The sequence below is a fragment of the Trematomus bernacchii genome, unplaced genomic scaffold (assembly GCF_902827165.1).
Source record: "Trematomus bernacchii unplaced genomic scaffold, fTreBer1.1, whole genome shotgun sequence".
Classification (NCBI taxonomy): Eukaryota; Metazoa; Chordata; class Actinopteri; order Perciformes; family Nototheniidae; genus Trematomus; species Trematomus bernacchii.
In genome coordinates, this window is record NW_022987588.1 from 4,774,683 (window position 1) to 4,794,968 (window position 20,286).

Here is a 20,286-nt window from a genome sequence, read left to right on the forward strand (position 1 = left end):
TGTTCTGATATCCATAGTTTGAACTTTAAATTAGTTTCAAAAAACATCAAAGATGGGTTCTCTTTCATTTAAAGTGGACCTATCATGCTATATTTGAATAATATAGTGTAGGACCATACCTATATAAGGCATATTTATACTTTTTCTTTTTCAAAATACCAAACAGATCATGCATTTTAGCCATGCCTCATTTTGCTCAATTTGACAATTTCTAGCTCTGTTTTAGCAATGGCAGATTCTGTGAGAACAGCACCACCTACAGGCCTGGCATATGTACTACAGAGTCTCCAGCGCTTTCGAACGGCAATGTCCGTGGCTGTCTCCTCCTGATTGGTGGAGTTGGCCCAATAGCCGTAGCACCACCGTCCTGACGTCAGGACAGTGTTCAAATCTGGATCAGTTTTTATCAGATCCGTTGCAGCCCCTTTTTTTAGAGATTTGGGTATGGAGGAAAATAGAGAGGGTTGTGTTTTCTGACACTTGGTGAGTTCCCTGGAACACCGGGGACACATATTCATGTATAAAAGACGTACAAAAGTGCATTTTGCATGATAGGTCCCCTTTAATGTAAATATGCATTTTTTATACATCCAAAATGGCCTGCACTTCCTCTTCTTCACTCTCTTCAGTCCTGCTCGTGATTGTTAACTCCCTGTTTATAGTGTTTGTATAAGGTGGGGAAAAAAAGGGAGTGCTAAAATAAACTTTGGCATACACCCTAAATAACCTCGGCCAGCAGAGGGCGGTATTTCCAAATGCTATGTCCAAATGCTGTAACCCTTGCTGATGCTCATGCATGAACTCTAACCTACTGAGAGTTTTAGTAGTTAAGCATATCTGCATGTGTGTGCGTGTGCGTGTGCGTGTGTGTGCGCGGGCAACACCAAAACATTTTGCTCTGAATATAGCTGTGCGCCAGAACATTTCACTTCTCAAAATAAACTAAATGACAGCGTAAGGGTTAGCCTAGCCCTGTCCACACTCATAGCGCTTAGGAACAAGTCTTTCTGTTTAAAAGCGTGTGATGAGGGTGTCACAATTTCATGAGAGGTTGGTAAAAGGGACGTGATGACCACTGTTTTGAATACAGAAGTCAAGTAGAGCCAATTTTATTTGTATAACCCAGCATCATAACCTGCCTCAGGGGGCTTTACAATCTTTGAAACAACCTCCATTTTAACCCCTCGCGTTTGAGTAGAAAAATTCCCCAATAAATATCTGAGCAACCTTAACAATAGGACTCAGTGTAAGCCAATTTGAGCTAGATCAGCCCCATGATACATTATAAATACCACCAGTGTCTGCAAAGAAACAAATACACGAATCATCATGAGGTGCTGAATGATATGGCAGCAGTATCTCTACAGACATCGTGTTCTGCACATTCGTCATGCCAGAGGAAGGGTTTGTTCTAGGGCGATTATCATACTTTATGTGCACATTGGTAAATGTACTAACCCTCTAGCCTCTGGTTCTCCTTCTCCATGCGCAGCAGCAAGATCTGCTGATGGATGGCGGTCTTCCAGAGGGCCCGGTAGTCAGCCCCCGTCTTCTTAGGCTTCTCCCCGGTAATGGGGTCCCTGGCCCCTGGCAGCAGACGGCCCAAAGGATCCAGACTCAAGTCAAAACCAGAAGGAGAGAGAGGCAACAGCTCTGAAACACAACATCCAAAAACGTCAACAGAAAGTACAATAAACAAGAAATAAAGAAAGAAAATGACTCAGTATTTATATGAACAATACATCTAATGATTATGTCTGTGTACTATTCAGGTTTGTGGTGCTTTATTGTGAAGATATTATTATGCCCCACATCTGCAAATAATCCATTAGCTCTATTTAACAAATAACAATGTTTAAGGCAAGACAACTAGACATAAAAACAGGTAGGAAGGTTAATTTCCACAAGTGGGAAAATTCTTTTTTTTCTTTTGAACTCTTACTGCTTTCCCCGTATATGCATGCAATTTAAAGTCAGAAACTTCAAAATAGCACAAGAATCAAATGTCCACCCTGCCTTGTCCTCATTGTCTATGCACTTGTGGATTATTCAGAGAGTACTCATTGTGTGACTGTGAGCACGAGGGACTGTGTTACCAGACCTGGGTGCTGCATCGATGCGGGCGGCTTGTTCATGGGCGATGCGACCCTCAGGAAGATCTTCTGTCTCCAGGAGACCCTGCGTGGGGTCGGAGGGAGGGCTCCGCTCACTGAGTCATTGCTGCAGGCAGACAGGGTCCTCTTCCTGCCTTCCCCATTGCTACGAGAGAAGACGGCAGCGTCACAGACACCCGATAAATGACTCACGTATCATCTTGCACAAACACTCTTTCAGCTACTTTTACCAATGCAGGCACATACACATCCTTGAGTCCACAAACACACACACCTCTTGGCTCATACAACCTTCCCATAAACAAACTCACTGAAATGATGACAAAGTGTCAGTGTGAACCTTAAAAAAAACGGATTAAAAACATGTACCAGACACTGACTCGATACCAATGTACAAAGGCAAAAGGTTGTTATGCAGAAGGACAAAAAACAGCAGCCACAGAAACAGCCACAGCTGAGCTAGAGGGATGCTTGTTTTTTCATTTCCTGGAAGAGAAGTTGCTTTTGTTAGTGAAGAAGAAAACATGATTACTGAGAAGCATGACTAATGTCATGTTCACTGTTTAATACTAGGTTTAAAGTTTAATCATAATATCCAGGCCATGGAATTCACACCAACAATACAACCATGTGCTGCAAACTTTGCAGGTGATTTTGCCGGCCCCATTTTGGCAACCAAAATAAAGTGCATGGTCATATAGAAATAAACATATGAGCATGGGAGGAAGGTGAAATGGAGCACAGCCTATTTTGCTTCCACATTTACAACATCATTTGTAAAATAGCAGCAAAAAGCAATGACAGTGTCTACGTTCACTTGCAGGCTAGGTTGATTTATTTAAATACTTAGGCTGCATTCAATTAGATCAGATTACATATTAATTTAATATCTGAAATGTAAAGGTTGCTAAACCATTTTCATCATGTTTTGTTTTCTCTTGCAGATAACCGTCTTATTGTTGTTATGATTATTTTATATCAGTGCATTCTGCATTGCAGTTTATGAGCACCAGTGAAATTACATGTTATATGTTTAGAATTTCTGCCCGCAAAAATAAATTGCAAGCACTGATGACATTTCATGAATGACTAGTTTAAATAACAGTTTTCCTCCAGTAGAGAATCAAGCTTTTTAACTAAGTTGTTGAAGATCACTTGATAGTTACTGTAGTTTATAAGCTTGTCAGCATACCAGCAAGTGCCAGTTTATCATGTGGGTATGAAAAACAGGAAGTGACCTCTATTGAGAGCTGTAATGTCAACATGAGACCATGACTCTACTCTAACAGTTGTTCTGCAAATAACCTCTTTTAAAGATTTTCACTTGACATATTACCTCTTGTTATGTTTTGCTGCCTGTAAAGTCATAAAGAAGTCACAAAAAGACAGCACCTTATCTCACAGTGCAACAGATAGTGCGGACCTAGCTGTGAATATGTTGGCATATTCAGATGTATATGCACAGCAGGTGGAGGCTTTTCAATAAGTTGACTTTTAAACCTACTATTATTTATCATCAGAGGCAACATGATCCTTGTGCAAATGTGCTCAGAGGATTGGGCCGCTGTCAGAGGAGAAAAACATTGCGTGGAAATGACATTTTACACCGTCTGCTCCGCTGAGTCTCATTCATAATGGAAATGTTAACCTTTACTTTCTGCCATCCACACACCTAACAGAGCGTGCTGAAAGGAGACACTCAGGCGCACAGCGGTATGTCCCACTTTCTTAGACATTAGATGATAAATTGGTGCAGCTTAACATTAAAAGCAACTTTTAAAAATAAATACATCAATTAAATAAGTAGGCATGATGCTTTGAGTTCCTAAGGCATCACATTGGTCAGGAAAGGTGAAGTGCGGTTAATATAGGCAAAAAACCCAGGTTAAATCCAGTTTTGCCGTGCAAAAGCATCATTCACATGCAAATGCCAAAGAGAAGGGTGTACCAGCATCCCCTTCAACTTCTGAGAGCAATAGGAAGAGGATTGGACCAGCTGCAGATATGATGGAAAAATGGAAACAGCTGGAAAGTATTTTCCTTATTAATAAAACGTTTGCTGCGGGTAGACAGGAAAAAGTATAAAAGATATAGGGACGAAAAAGCTAGTTGTTAAAAGGTTTGTCCAGCCAACATGTACATGGCTACTGCCATCCCAGCAAAGAGCGGTTTGCCCCCCCCCCCCCCACCCATCTCATCCCCACCCTGGTCGAGGAGTTTGGGGGGGGTCGTCTGCGCACCCCCTCTCACCTCTTTAGACTCCCACTGTCTGCCAGGGAGCTCAGGGAGCCCAGTGAGCCCTGGTAAATGCTTTTCAGGAAAGTGGGGGCGGAGAAGGAGGAGGGGAGGCTGAAGGTGGACTCGCTCTCCGAAACGCTGCGCGTTCTCGAGACCGCCCCGGGACTAGGCGAGCAAAACATCAAATGCCCACAAATGAAAAAATTCAAAAACACAACCAAACAGAAAAACACTGAGGAACACGTGAGCAATCAAAACATTGACAGGAAACTGGTGATGCTATTGTTCAAGGATAGTGGAGCAGGAGGTGGAGAGATATAGGACTGATCAAAGCGCTGCAAAATGATTACATTGTCTGTGTGAACATCAAGGTTAAATAAATATTTGGTTAGTGTTAAACTGATTATAGAGAAGCGAAAGGTTCTGCCTTTTAAAGCAAAGTCAGCCATATGTTTAAAGAAAACACAAACTCCTACAGAGTTCAGTTCAATTCACTGAGCATAAGACATCTATATTCTGCATTGATCATTCCTTTATTCCACAGGTTCAGACTCAGAGTGCAGTGCCTGATGGTTGCAGAGTACGTTACCTGCTCTGCAGCAGCTCTGGGTTAACAGACTGCTGTCTGCGCAGTGGAGCCTGTCTCTGGCTGCTCAGCTGGCCCTCGAAGGAGATGCGTTTCTTCACAGGTGGATGGCTGAAGGTGTGGGCACGTGGACGGAACTGACCAGCATCCGGGTCGTCTTCAGGGAAAGCAGGAGGGGAACCTGGAGGGGAATGACCTGGAGATTCCTCATCCTGCTGAGGAGGAAGAAGGTAAAACAGAGAAAGATGTCAGTGCGTGAGTAAAAAACTTGCATAGTAATGTACATTTATGACATTTCATATCTGGCAGTTTTATCATGGTTGGATTTTCTGACATATCTGACTTTATAACAGGGAGCAACAATGCTGAATAATGACTGTTTCCTCTAAATACTCATTAGAGCTTCAGTACATAGGTCAATCACCCTTCATATAAGCAGGCAAATCCAAAGAGTAATCACACTGAATGTCTTTGGAAGTCAAACCATGCTAAGCTAGTAACTCTACCCCAGAGGCCCACAGACAAATAAAACACCACCTCATTACTCAAGTTGCAGGTCTGCACTCACCTAGCCAACGTTACCCCAAAGCAAGACTTGTTCCATGTTTAACTTTCCACTCAACACTCTTTTACTCAGTGTTGCCTCATGCAATACAACTCCCACCATCTATTGTATTCTAATGGACACAGTCCTGTGACTCACAGCGTCGCACACTATTGGTGGGGAGGACCTCAGTGGCTCAAAGCCTCATGAAAACCTTCCAATAGCCTCCCTTCATGCTTTTACAGACCTCCCTCTGTAAGATCTGACATGACAGGGGAAATTCAGCAATATTTGTTCTGCTTTTTCAAAATACATAGAAAAACAAGGCATGCAAGGTCTACAAGAGTTTTTGCCACCCACTCAAACGACCTTGCACTGCTAATCACAAGGTAAATCATGCTAAATGTCAATGTCAGCTTAACTGTGATTAGTAGATTTTAGGAAGCACTGGGGAGATAAAGTGGCTCAGTGGATCAATGTCTGTTTAGAGCCGTGTCCTATGAGAGGGCTAAGAAAATAGGAAGCCAAGGCCGGCATGGCGCAGCACAACTGGACATCCTGACTAGAATTTCCTGCTTGGTTTTGGCATCCTGACACAATCCCCAGATGAGTACTTTTACACATTATCAGAAGGCAAACAACATGCCAAAGAACATCACTAATATAACAATAGAGGGGCTCAGGGGAGCTTTGAAAGCACAGACACCAGATTGTCCTTATACATAAAAGATATAAACACATGTCATGTTGTCACATCTTTTTTATTGAATAACAACAGAATGATATCTATAAAACACAATATGATTATGAAAGGACTTATACTTGGCCCTCATACATTTACAACAGCAAGTATTGGTTGATTTGGTGATAGTAAGTCAGATTTGGCAGTTTATTAATAAAATCCCATCACTTGGCGCTGCGATTTGAAGGCTGCTGTAAATCATTTCCCCTAATCTGATGTTACATATTTCATATAAATCTGACATGGCATGATTATAGAAGAGGCAAAGTGAGCTGTATGACAGCTATGTGGAGGGTCCATTTCATATCTCTGTGTGTTAAGTACAACTTCACCGATTTTACACATCAAGGTCTATTTGCAGGTAATGGGGATAACTATTGCACATGTGAAAAAAAGCCTTTTGTTGCCCGAGGGAGGGAGCTATGTGAAATCAAAGAATGGGCTCAAGTGATGTTACTTGAGTCGGCTTCATGGGTCTGATTACAAGTTTGGAAACAAAAACACACACTGACACACACGTACACACAGAAACATACACACATTCACACACACTCCCACACACACACACTCTCACACACCTACACACTCTCAGACACCTACACACACTGACACACTAATGCAGACACACAACCAATAACATATACACGCACACAAACAAACACACACAAAAAATAGAAAAAAAGAATGTCGAAAATGTGCGAAAAAACGACAGTCTAGTACAGGGGTCGGCAACCCCTGGCACGCGTGCCACCAATGGCACGCGGCACCGTAACCAGTAGCACACTAGGAATAAGTGGAATAAGTGTACAAAATATTTATTTTATTTTCGGATCCTGAATGAGACCGCCGCCAGAGCGCGTCTCCCCGTTACCTGCAGAAGGAAGCCATGCACGCAACGCAGCCCCACTCAAAAAGGCCGATCGCGAGACGTAACATACATGACACTTTTCTCTGTGTGCGGCAAAACAAGCTCGCCAAAATCGCTTCACCAGTATGGCAGTATTTTAAGGTGTCCGAAAAAGACAATAAAATAGCGGTATGCAACGTGTGTGAAGCAGAAATTCTGCAGCTCCACCCGCTGTGACGGACCGGTGAGCGGAGCAGAACACACAAGAGTTAGACCTAACACACTTAGCTATTTGATCTACCTTTGGAACTAGTTATAAATATATTTATTCTTCACTGTCACTCATTACTGGATCAGTGAGCTGCATGAGATACTGACAGGCTGTCAGGAGAGAGAGAGAGAGGGAGAGGGGGAGAGAGGAAAAGAGAGCGCTTCCGCTCATTTCTCCCGTGTTATTATCCAAAGTTAATGTAAACTTGAATAATGTAGGCTACTTCATTTGAATGTAACAATTATGTTTGTTGTTGTTTGTGGAAGCGCCAGTGAATGAGCCCCATTAACTGAGTTTTAAACATCACTTTTCACGAGTGTTTTCGTCGAGCTCTTCAACACCCCCCCCCGTTGATAATTCACGATCGTCGGCACGCTGATAAAACATTTTTTTTTAGAATGGCACTTCATATCAAAAAGGTTGCCGACTCCTGGTCTAGTAAGTCGGTAATCTCAGAAAAAAACCTAATAGTATAGTATGTCTAAAATATGAGAAAGAATACCACATAGTATAGTATGTTGAAAATATGCAAAAAACGACATAGTATGGAAATATGCAAAAAAACGACATAGTATGCATGTCAAATAATGTAAAAAAATAATGACCTAGAACAGTCTGTACATTCTAAAAAGAACAACATAGTATAGTATGTCGAAAACATCAGAGAAAGAGATAGTAAATTATGTAGAGAAAAATAATAATAATAAAAAGAAAAATAATCACAAGGATTTCAATCTTCGCTCCGACTCAGTCGAGCTCAGGCCCTAATAATAATAATATGACATGCTATTGTTATAGCGCTGTTCCTAATGCTTAATGACGCTTTACATAAAATGACTTTAGGTCAACAGCTAATGTCTACGTCATCACAATTGCATTATGGGCAATGTAGGCATATTTTTTTATAAGGAAGATGTGTGTGTGGAACAAAAAGAGACAATATCTTTGGATCTGCTGCATTGATTTTGATCATGTTTCTTTTAAGCTGCCCTGCATTGCACTCCTGAAACATTGTCTGACTTGGTAAGTCAGACAATGTTTCAGGAGTGCAATGCTAGAATCGGTGGAGTGCTCTTCACTACATGATGACTGATGGGGAGTCAGGGGGACTACATCACACACTCACTTCACATTCTGCAGAGCAGTGACAGAGTGGAACCAACAACACCAAATGGTTCCCTGACAGCTCTGTACACACACTCCCTGCTGTATTCTTCTGACTTAAGGCCAAAGCAGCTGCATCATGACACTTTGTGGGAATAATGCAGAGCAGAATAATGTCGCCACGTGACATTGATCAAAGTGAAAGCATGGCTATCTCACTTGTTATTTTCTGAGAAGGACCACTGGGCCACTGGGTTAAAAGTGAGAATTCCCAGAGTCCCTGGAGCGAAGTTCTGGGAATTCTCGTGTTCTCCCTCAAGGTCACTTACCCTTTCAAAACTGCTGAGGCTTCCCATGCTCCCCAAACGGCCCCGCATCCGGCTGGCACCCTGAACAGGTTTAAAAACAAAAGATATATATAAATGAAAACCATGTAAACACAACCTTTTTTCACAAGTAAAATTGCTCAAGTCAATAGTTGTGAATGTAATGTCAAAAATGTAGTAAAACATGGGACAAATTAATCAGAAAATCTAAATTAGCTAGGAACATTTCCTGACTTCCGTAATTTAACAATTATAGGCTCACTGTTCAGCTAAATCTCTAAGACAATAACAGATGGCAGCAGAGGTTTGCCTAAGATTGCCTGGATCCTGCTACTAAGGAATTATTCTGCTGTCTCACTGGCAGATATGGGTCAATCCAAATCCCCTGGATGACAATGACACATAAACTGAGAGTGCAGAGAGACACATAAAAGGTACAAAGCACAGGGGTTAAATTCTGTCTGGGGACAGTGAGGGATTACATTTAGAATGTGGCGGGGGCAGAAAAGAAGAAGTGGTATAAAATAAACTCTCTTTTGTGACCCACCCTTGCAAAAATGTTCTCCAGGGAGCTGGTGAGGGAGGTGCGGGCTTTATTCTTCAGAACATCGAGTTTGAAGCGGCTGCTGGTGGATGAGCCGTCTGCTGCTGAGGGGCTGTTTGGTGCATTCTGTCAGATGATAGCAATGGGCAGAAAGAAAACAGACATAATTAATACAAATGTGACTTTCAATGTGAGAGTTTAGTACACAAACTCTGCAAGCAAACAGTAGCAAACCACTTGGGGAAGAATAATATTGTATGATTAGATCAAGATCATGCTAAAATAAGAATCAACAACTCATTATTTATGAACAAATGGAAGGTTACGGTGAGTCAATTGATAACCAACTTAGATTTCTTAAAGGAACCTATTGCTTTCAGATGGGAGGTAATGAACTTTATTTTATTGAGGTGTTAGCATCAGTAGAAGCGATCACAAAATACTTAAATTCTAAAACATTCCAAGCAACCCTTCAAGTGTTCACAGAAGAGTTGCATCGCCAATAGAAAACCCAGTTCGACCGGTTTGTTGGAATTCAAGTATTCAAAGTGTCTTGTTTTTTCTGTGGCCTTGTCTGTTTAAAACTGATGCTACATCAACAAAAAGTATAACAGGAAACGTTAGTAAGAATTCCAGGAAAAAAGAGAGGTTGAGAGAGGCAAAAAAAAAAAGCAATTTACTTTTTGTCTACATTCACTACATTTCAAGGATTTCAAAGGGCAGTCACCCTCAACCATTTGATTTTGATTTGAGAGAAACAATGCCTTTCCTTTAGATATCAGTCATTTTAAAGTCAAATCTCTGTAATTAAATCTACATCTGACAATGATTTTATTCAGCATATACAGTGTTAATTATTCACCTGGGGGGTTTCTCCAATGTGGAGATGGGTCTTCTGTTTGGTTCCACAGAGCTGTCTCAGATGGAGAATCACCAGCTCGTTCTCCTCTTGGTCTGACCCGGGCTTCAACCTCTGCAGACACAACACACACACACTCGTAACTTAAGATGTAAAAACAACACTGCTTTGAAGCAGTATTTGTGAAAGAAATTCAACTGTCTTGATCGCTAAAATACTGTCAATTTGTCACTCATTTGTCAGATAATAAAGTGTTCTCTAAGCAGAGCCAACCTTACCTGAACTCGCTCAAAAATGTCAACCTGCTCAGTGTCAGTCAGCTGGGAGAGATATTTTTGGATGGCTAGCTTTGCCCTGGGTGGGTAGAGACCTCGAAACAGAAAAGGGATATAAGAATCTTCTTTTTTGTGGCTTTAACTCGGAGAAAAAAAGACAGTCCATGAATATAATCATAAGTAAAGCCAGAGAGAGCGACTGAGTTGACTTACCTTCGATCCTCTCGCAGAGCTTGTGCAGGTCATGCATGGGGCAGGCTTCACAGAGCTGGATGGGGGTCTTGTTGCTTTGCAGGGTTGCGGCCGTACTGAAGGCCTGCTTCAGGGTCAGCATCACCTCATCCACCTGACACATTCAGGATGAAAAAAGGACACACAAACACACAAACCGTCAATAAAGATTACAATAAAACCATGAGGTCAAGAACAAAAGCTTCAGTCATTTGAATGCTCATGTTTGGTGTGGCTTACCAAGGACTCACTGGCACACTGGAACACGTAGCACACATACTGACTGGGACCAGACTCTACTGGGTCCCGACAGATGAATCCAAAATGGTCGGACTGCTTGACACCCTGCAACAAATTCAAGACAAACAGGATATTAGAATGAATCACAGCGAGGGACGAGCAACATAAATCAAAAAACTGCAACTCAGAAGTTTTCACTGACACCATAATGGCTCCTGAGATTATTAAATTCACACTACACAGAGCATTATCTCTATGCAGGATGTCTATTTAAAGAGATAGGACATCAGGCAGTAAAAAAAAGAATTGTTCAACAGCACTGATAGAGATGTATTATACGATTAAATTAAAGACCTACTTTGCTATAAAGACAGAAAGTAATGCATTAGATGTCTAGAAAAGAAATGCCTGAAATGAGTCTGAGCTTATCTTATCACTAGGAATGCATCAGAGACAGAAAAGAGAGGCTTTTAGTGTGAATACAGGAGGTAAAAATAAACCAACCTGACAGCAGGATGAGATGTCTTTGAAGTTCTTCTCCAGCACCACCGTCTTACTCTCCGGACTTATGAGATTTACTTCAAAACGCCCAACCTGAAAAACACAGAAGGGTATTATGCTCAAATTCATGCGAAAAACACATACCGATTCATTAAAAAGTACAAATGCAAAACAATAATACGTTTATTTTGATTGTGGTTTATGGAAACTTAATATAATCTGAGCATCCCATGACAAGGGCTATGACTGTCCTGAGACACTTTGAATAACATGCTAAACACACTAGCCAACTTAAAATCGAGGTCAACAAGTCTGCAACAACGATTTTTCCCATAATTGACTGCAATGTGGAGTATCATATTGAACGTTGTGCTCCAGATTCTTAAATTAGCTTCATGAGGAAATGGCCATGATGTGTGAGGAATGGCAGCTGGCTCACTCTGAAGCCCGCAAGCTTTTCATGAAGTGTTGGCTTTTCATTTAAACAGGAGTAGAGCGGCACTCACAAATTCTACTCAGGAGTTACAGCCTCTTTATCTGGAGCGGCAACACACGGCGGAGCTAGTCCATACATCACCACTGCCAGCCACGGGTACATAAAAATGATTTGCTGTGGCAAGAAGCTCAGAACTAAATGCAGGGAGGGTTTCAATGACATATAGCGTGAAGCAAGCAAGCATTTGGTTTTCTGGTGTGACAGATGGGACTCAAGTGAAACAAGATGGAAACCTATGGCGTATGGTCGATGTGCTTTAATGAGGGCAAATTGTTACAGCTATCGTGCGCAGATTCTTGAATGTGAATTCCTTGGTATTTAATGTTCTGATCTGATATTTTCTGTAGTGTACCCAGCAGGGGCGGACTGGGACTCTCGACTCTAGCCCACTTCGGTACCGCCGGCCCACCTCGGTACCGCAAGTAATTACCGCCGACCGGCCCACTTCAGTACCGGATTCGTCCCGATGGCCAGTCCGCCCTTGGTACCCAGTAATATTTTCTAAAAAGTCACCTGATGTAGCATATTATATGACATTGCTTAGTTCAAATGATTGAGGAGTGAACCACACATAAACCAAATATGTACTACAATTCAGTACAACTGCACTTCTATACCAAAATCATTGCAAATCAAAGCAATCATTGAAAATGGCTATAATTCAAATACAAAAGACCCTTGGTTCTGGGTGCAAACTAAGCAGGTTTTAATGAGATAACATTGCTAATAGTGCTGTGCTCTGCCAACGGACTGTGGGTCCACAGTTAACTGGACACAGAGATAAGAAACATCTGAGCTGCTACTGAAACCAAGATATCAGAAAAAAACCACAGTATATCTTAACTTTTCATGGAAGTCAATCCACAGCATTTATACATTTCCATTTACCTGGAACAGCATGGTGCGGTTCTTGTCTGAATCGGATGGTTGGACATGGTTTGGTGCGCTCGAGTGTCTGCGGCGGGTGGGACCCATGATGACCCCCTCCCCCGGCTTCCTCTGCAGACTCCCTGCCAGGCTGCTGCAGCGGGTTCGAAACTCCTGAGGCTCCTCAAACCCAGAATCCTCCAGGATGCACTCGGGGAACGCTCCTCGCAGACTGCTCTGACTGCTGCTGTTAGACAGGCCTTTACCTGAAACACATAGAGCAATAATAAATGTTTCTGTTTATTTTAGATTTCTGGTATTTATAGCCACCATCTTTTTGGTGTACAGGGTCAACACATGACATCACGTGTGCCAATGTTTCCAGCTTAACCAAATCATCAACTTGTCTTACACGTTTTTATTAAATATTATATCAAGGAAAAAACTACAATTGGTAATAATATATACTGTCTAGGTCTAACCTTCAACACAACAAATATGCCATTTCTTATATTGCTATTTTGCATCAGATCTTCTACATGAATTATCAACTGGTGAGGAGGCTGATTTATTGCCTGGTAAGTAAAGCTTTGTTTTCAACCAATTCAGAGAGCTATTGATGGCTTATTTAGCAAGAAGGACTATCACTTCTTATTTTAAATAAAACATTTTTAGACAACGACAACAGTACAAACTAGCCTGACTGCCTTCTCAATCACAGTTTATCGTATCACACGCAATTGACAAAAAACCAGCTACCTGCAGATTCAGCTTTGACCTCTTACTGTAGTTGTGTGCACAAACCGATTTTGATATATGAGCTAAAGCTAATCCTCGATCTGTATGAGACTCTTACCTCCACCTACATTCACTTCCTCCACTCCTGGGCTTTCCGGGGCTTGTACACTCTCATTCAGAACAGAGGAGAGGGGGTCTCCATCTTCCCCAATAAGGAACTCCACAGGGGCATTCTCCGTGGACCCCCGTTGGCCATTTAGCAGGCGCAGGCGCTTTCGCTCGACCTCATGCAGACGAAACTTATCAATGCAGTCATCAACGAGTGTGGATGGAGCCTTTTTGTGCAGAACTGTCACCTGGAGTTGTTTCGGAAATGTAACCGCATTAATATAATTGCCTAATGAAATGGAAAGACTTGTTTTTTGAGAATTATTTTGTACCTTGCCACAATAAAGCACTTCAAACTTCTGGGAGTTGTAGAAGGCCTCTTCAGCTTCCTGTTTGGGCTTGGTGTCTCCCTTTAGCGCCGATTTGGACACTTGGCGAATTCTGCTGATCACCTCGGGGACCTGTAAGAAAGGAGAGTGGAACAAAGACACATAATGAATAGGAAGACATTAACAAGAAAAAGCATAACAATAGGGAAAAGGAAGTGAACAGGAACCACATGCCAGAGGAGCTTTTCCCTGCAGCTCTTCTTACACCTGGATAAATAACATAGCTCAACAATAATCAACAGTTTATGACTAGTTTAAAGTTATATTAAAAATCAAATCATATCAATGCAGCTGTTTTCTAACATACATGTAGACCCAATGCTCAAGCTGAAGTCTAACTGTGTTTAGCTGACAGTTGCAGTTCACCCAACAACTCTTTTGTTTTGATAAACAAATAACATGGCCTGACCTCATGCTGCGACTTGAAATAACTCAAGGCTAAAAAAACAACAGAACTACATATGAACTAACTAAATCTAGTCAGAACAGACAGACCAAACACTGCATTGGTATAGAAACAGGCATGGAGACAGGAAACGCCCACACTCTATCGTGCAGAAGACAAAAACAAAAGCACTGGAAAGAACTAGAGACTTGAAGGTCACTCAGCCCGTTTCTGCTACACTCATTTGGGCACTGCACCTCGTTTGACCTCCTGCAGGGACGGCTTGTTCCATCCAACAGGAAATTAATTTTGGTAAATGGCAACCAGTAAAAAAGCAAGTTGAAAGTAAAAACACAAGTCTTTCAATGCACATTCTTAAGCAATACTTGGGAATTTGAAGCCAATCCATCATTCAGTCATCAGAGACTTATTGACATTACAACCAATAAGCAGACACAACCGGACTGACAGCCTATGAGTTCCACATCTCTAAAAAGCAAAAGTGCTAACAAGAAGAACCAAACCGCAGTCCACAAATACTGTGTTTATCAAAAGAATGAGCGCTAAACAAACAGTGTCTATCTGATAAGAGTCCCCTACTGACTGTTGAGCAAATATGCTTATATTGTAGACAAGGGAGGGAAGTTATGTAACAAAATTGGTCCTTCTTTATAGGTGTGACCAGAACAACAGGATCGAAGCTGGAGGGTAAACAAACAGTAAAATAATAATTGTGAATATAGTAAAATATCCTGAGAAAGTGTATCCCTGCCTCTCGTGGAGTCCTGTTTATGTTTGAGACACAGAGATCAAGTATGTGTCTGCCATATTGCTTCTGTGGCTATTTTAAAGTCTCATTTACCAAGGGCCTGCCTTCCAACGCATGGAGCTGTGCGTGGCTGGTGACAGAGGGCTGCATTGAGATGAGGAATAGGGCAGGTGGTGTTTGGTTGTTCATACATACACAGCCATCTGTTCAACTGGAACCAAACTGACCTGTGTAATTGATTTGGTAACAGTTTGTAACAGCTGGTTTACTTTTCTCAAATCCTTAACCTCTTAAGCACGGCGGTCCCCCCATTGGACCCCTCCCACCGTTTTTTTCTTCTAGACAATGTCTCAGGGCTTCTTAACATTTATGAAACTATTAATGTGTAGCACCAGATTAACGGGAAGAATCTCAGCTAACTGAAGATATGAACCATTTTTACCAAAACAAAACACAAGTCTCATAAGCAGCGTCTAAATGACCCCTAAGCGAAAAAATTCTAACGCACTGCGGCACACAATTCAAGATAAAGATACCCTTATTACTTATCGTAGCTGCACATACAATACAGCCGATTAAAGCTGAGACTCCACAGATTATTTAGATATAGTATCATCACTGAGCGATCCGAACTTGCGACAGGGGAAGCAAACACAGACATCACAACACGTACCTTTACGGAGCATTTACGGCAGATCGTCTCACCGTAGCTGTCAATTAGGTCAACAGACGTGTTCAATGGCATTAAAACAAAAACAAAAAATGCTACAACTGTTGATCCATAGGTTGATAATGTACCTGTGCCTTTGAAGAAATTATTTATAATCCATAATTCCATTTTTATGTAAAAATCGGAGCAGAAAAGTTAGCTGCTAATGGTAGCCACCAGAGTGTATGCAGCTTCCGGGTCACTCTCACTCCTTATTTGTTAACGTGTGAGATTTCATTCATCAAAATCGACCAAGGGGGGCCAGAGAGGTCAAATCCATCCAAATGACCCCAGAAGTGGGTTTTTTTAGCTAAATCTCTCTAAAAAGGTCAAATTGCACTTGTTTTGCATCAATCTTGATACAGGGTACTTATTATATGTTGTACTTTGGATTCCTAAAGCTTTTAGTCTACTAACCCATCATTAAAGGGTAGTTTTCACTATAAGTAAAAAAGAATCTTTGGACGGACACTATAATTTACAGTTTTTTACTATGTAAAATCTGAATTTTCTTTAAAATAAAAAACATCTATATTGATTCTGACTTTTCTACATCCAACTCACAGGTTTATCATTACTTTGAGAATAAAGATTATTAATTTACCCCTTTTAGAAGGGAAGATATGGTCATTTGTTCTGGGAATGTCATTTTCGAGCCTGAGACCTGAAAAACAGGCTCGGGGCTTAAGAGGTTAAGAACTTTCTAAGAATCTTTTGAGAGAACAGCTAACTTCAAGGTGCGGAGACAAATGTCTACACATGAGTACACACAAATCCTGAAATATGTCAACCTTATTTAGTGTTCGAAAAACAAAATTAGATTTAAAAAAGCATTGGAAAAAGCCGTGCTGGCACCATGACATCAAGGTAATGCAGAGGCCTTGGTGTCTGAGGATCACAGCTGCAGTATCTGATCCGTCACGCAACTAGGCCCGTGTAGGAAAAAATTACAGCGCTGACTTAACATTTAAAGGCAATGCTAGATTATACATGTGTAAGATGAAGCCAGAGCACCATTTCCTCTGATTAATTATTTGTAGTTAATCCAATACAGAGCCAGTAAGGGACCTAATTTCTTGGTTAGGGACAGGCACAGACAGGCCAAAAGCTGTTGGGAAGAGCCTTGAGTTTTTTTTCCATGTATTCAAACACTCCCCCTCTGACGGTTTTTCAAACTGGTTATTAAATCTAACCTTCACCCATCATTGCCTGGCTCTATCAAACAATATTAGTGACACTGGCTGTGATCCAATGCCTATATAAACTCTGGCAGCTTTAGAGCTTAGGTGAAAACAAACAGGAGGATTTCCCCCTGTGAGCTGGAGGAGTCCTGAGCACTCAGTTCATGGCTCATGTCATGTCAAACCTCCCAGTAGACCCTAATAATATCTGGTCAAACAATAGGCTAGCCTGCAGATAGTTGTGTTGCCCTTATTGCCACGGTTTAACCTAACCACGTTGGAACCCAACACACCGGCTCACACCATCCACAATTAGGCCTAATTAGACACACAGGTTATCATTGTGTCAGCACCAGATAAGGATGGAATCAGACAGAAACGGTGGCATTGAAGATAATACCCCATGTCAGAACAGGAGCAATCCAAGATTACATGATTTTCACTTTGACAGAAATCAATATGGGGCACCACGGTAGTTAACATGGTAAAGCAGGTAACCTATGTACTATAATATGTAACCTATGGCCCTAGCGCAGAACCCAGGGTTCAGATCCAACCTGTGCTGCTTTGCTGCAAGCCATCTCTTCTCTCTCCCCTTCTCCTGTATGTCTAGCCTTTGACTGTACTATAGAGTGCAGGTAGAAAAACTATATTTCCTAAATTAAACATAAAAGTAATCAATGTAAGTTGTTGTAAACTTACTCTTAAATAAATAGAAAACAAGAGCATCAAGTTAGAGATTAACTTAGTTTTCCAAACTTCAAATGTCAAATTTCAACAGTTGAACCCAACAAACAAAAAAAGAAAAGAAATCATCCAGAAACCAAAATATAGTCAACTGAGAAGAACTGTGTCATTTGAGAATATCATTTGAAATCTGGATGAATAAAGTTTTATAAACATAACTGTCTTTGTGTGACTGGAACTTTATTGGTTCTAGAGGACCTTACTGTTCTCGGCACAGCTGTGACGTCATCCCAGTGCTTTTCCATCAGCCTGAGGACAAACTAGTCTCTGTAGTTTAACAAGTGAAAGTTCATGTCTCAAAGCAAAACAAAGCAGGACAAAGGATCACATGTCACCTTGGCATGGGCCAACAAGCTTGTATTAACTTGTATAACTGAAAATCATAATGTATCAAGACAGCTGAGAGATGAAGCAAGCTTAACATCCATCTTTACACTATGTTACATTAAATAACACGTGATATGTCCATGGAGGATCTATGTGGTGTGTCTTTAAGTTGGTATGTCATTACACAACGTCTAACAAAAACAATATGTGTTGGTTATAAAACTTAACCTTCATATTGTGTCTACAGTCAACAAAAAAAAATCCTTTCAATTTGCACTGTTACCAATGTATTGTACTGCTAAAGTCAATTTGTTCTCAAGGCACGTTTTCCAGAGCCGATCGAGTACTTTATCATCTCATGAAAACCAGATAAGAATCCAGGATCCTTAGCTTCTCATTTGGCAAGAAATCGGATCATGTGCACGTCCACTTCACATTCCCTAGCTAACCAAAGCTAGCACAGGTGTGACTCAGCAAGTGTATTAACACCATCCTCTCACAATAGCAGCAAATGGAAAATGTCTTTGTTTTATGTTCCATAACAGGTGGAATATAAAATGTACATTTAAATTCCCTTAATGCTAAAAGAGAGTTTTGTATTGCAGTCCAGCATGCCACTATTGCCTTGGCCTTGACTCATGAGTGCATCGTGTAGCTGAATGATGACCGGCACTTACAAGACAGCAGAGGGTCACCCAGTGAGAGATTCCACTGTGGCCCATTTCCAAGTGAGAGCAGAGGTGGTCTGTGGTTTACACTGTGAGGTTAACACTGTGCAGGCTGGGAATGTCAATCCTGGCTTGATAATGGCACAATTGACACATGTTAGGTCAGTGTTAAATTTGTGCAATGAGAGTCTCCCTGAAGACAGATAGGAGTATCCCAATCTCAGAGCCAAGTGAAGATCAAAATGACAGTGTCTGGTAAACTATTATGTACAACCTGCTGTCATGGATACACCAATGAACAGTCAAGACATGACTGAGTGAGCCCTTAATGACAGAATGGCTGCACCTAATGCATAACTGATTCATTTTAATCATAAATACATGTGAGAACAGAAGTTGTATTTCAATTTGAGGAAGTCAAACTTGATTTGAAGCACCCAATCTTTCAAACAAAAGAACAGTCATAAGGAGGCATTCCATCTTTATCTTTAGACTGTGATTTATTACACTTTCTTTGTCTTCAACCTAAATCAAGATGAGCAAACTAAGCTTCTCTGCTCTTTAAGACATCATGATCGCATTTTATTTTAACCTTTCACATTGTATTGGTGGATGCCAGCCTTTTCTTAGGCTTTACACAATGTACCCATGTCATGTCTACAGCTAAAAATAGATTTAAAAATATGCCTGTCAGTCCACAACAAGCCAAAGACTAATTATGTCTTCAAACTCAGTTTGGACAAAGGAAAAATTCACAGTAGCACGATGATAATATATGTATTTAAAATAAAAAAGGATTTACAAATATAAATCATTAACTGCAAGAGGTTGTTTACATGGCAGCAGTGTACTGGTAGAATAAGCCATGCATTCCACCTTGTTCACCTTGTACTGGTTGCTAGCTCACTGGCTGCCAAACCAGTTTTTGGTGCGTAATAATGTTCAATGAGGTATGTTCAGGATGGCTTTCTGACTGCTGGAAACACCTCGAAACACCAGACACCTTGAGAGTGCGTCTGCCATGAATGTGTTGCCTCTACTCTCAGCTTTCACCAGCAGACAAACAGCCTGCGAGCCCGGCACATACCACAGGAAACATGATACAACAAGGCCGTATTTTAGATCAATGCAGAAATGTGAGCAAACGTGAGCTGGCTACCTGTTAGAGAACATTATTTGTGAAGGTTTCCTTGTCCATTGAAAAAAACAGTAATAATACAGACTTCAGTTTGTCTTACAGCAGGTGAATAATTGGCCCAACCCTGAACTCAATAATTCGTAAACACACAAAACATGTGCACTTCTTATTCACTGCTGCATACTCTGAGTGGCATGCAAGCAAACATACAGACACACACACAAACACATACAGACACACACGTATACAGACACACAAACACATCAGCGCTAATGGGATGAGCTCTTGAGTGCAATGTCTCAGAAATACACTATGACTGCATTTCAGCAAAGACCTAAAAAA

At 41.2% G+C, this 20,286-nt stretch overlaps 1 protein-coding gene across 8 annotated transcripts in view; it reads right to left on the reverse strand.

Annotated features, from left to right (window-relative positions):
* Positions 1–20,286, reverse strand: part of tbc1d4 (TBC1 domain family, member 4) — a 30,327-nt gene that overhangs the window by 7,933 nt on the left and 2,108 nt on the right. For 2 of the 8 annotated variants that reach the window (XM_034128532.1, XM_034128533.1), the window contains 14 exons: positions 13,964–14,092; positions 13,642–13,879; positions 12,807–13,051; positions 11,426–11,515; positions 10,922–11,026; positions 10,664–10,796; positions 10,454–10,545; positions 10,179–10,289; positions 9,320–9,442; positions 8,776–8,835; positions 4,942–5,153; positions 4,365–4,517; positions 2,102–2,259; positions 1,459–1,653 (listed from right to left, as the gene is read on the reverse strand). In XM_034128532.1, the coding sequence (XP_033984423.1) occupies positions 1,459–1,653; positions 2,102–2,259; positions 4,365–4,517; positions 4,942–5,153; positions 8,776–8,835; positions 9,320–9,442; positions 10,179–10,289; positions 10,454–10,545; positions 10,664–10,796; positions 10,922–11,026; positions 11,426–11,515; positions 12,807–13,051; positions 13,642–13,879; positions 13,964–14,092 (2,044 nt within the window). Of the gene's footprint in view, positions 1–1,458; positions 1,654–2,101; positions 2,260–4,364; positions 4,518–4,941; positions 5,154–5,506; positions 5,597–8,775; positions 8,836–9,319; positions 9,443–10,178; positions 10,290–10,453; positions 10,546–10,663; positions 10,797–10,921; positions 11,027–11,425; positions 11,516–12,806; positions 13,052–13,641; positions 13,880–13,963; positions 14,093–20,286 lie in introns of those variants that run through there. The other 6 variants (XM_034128540.1, XM_034128535.1, XM_034128534.1 and 3 more) reach the window with 5 other exon arrangements.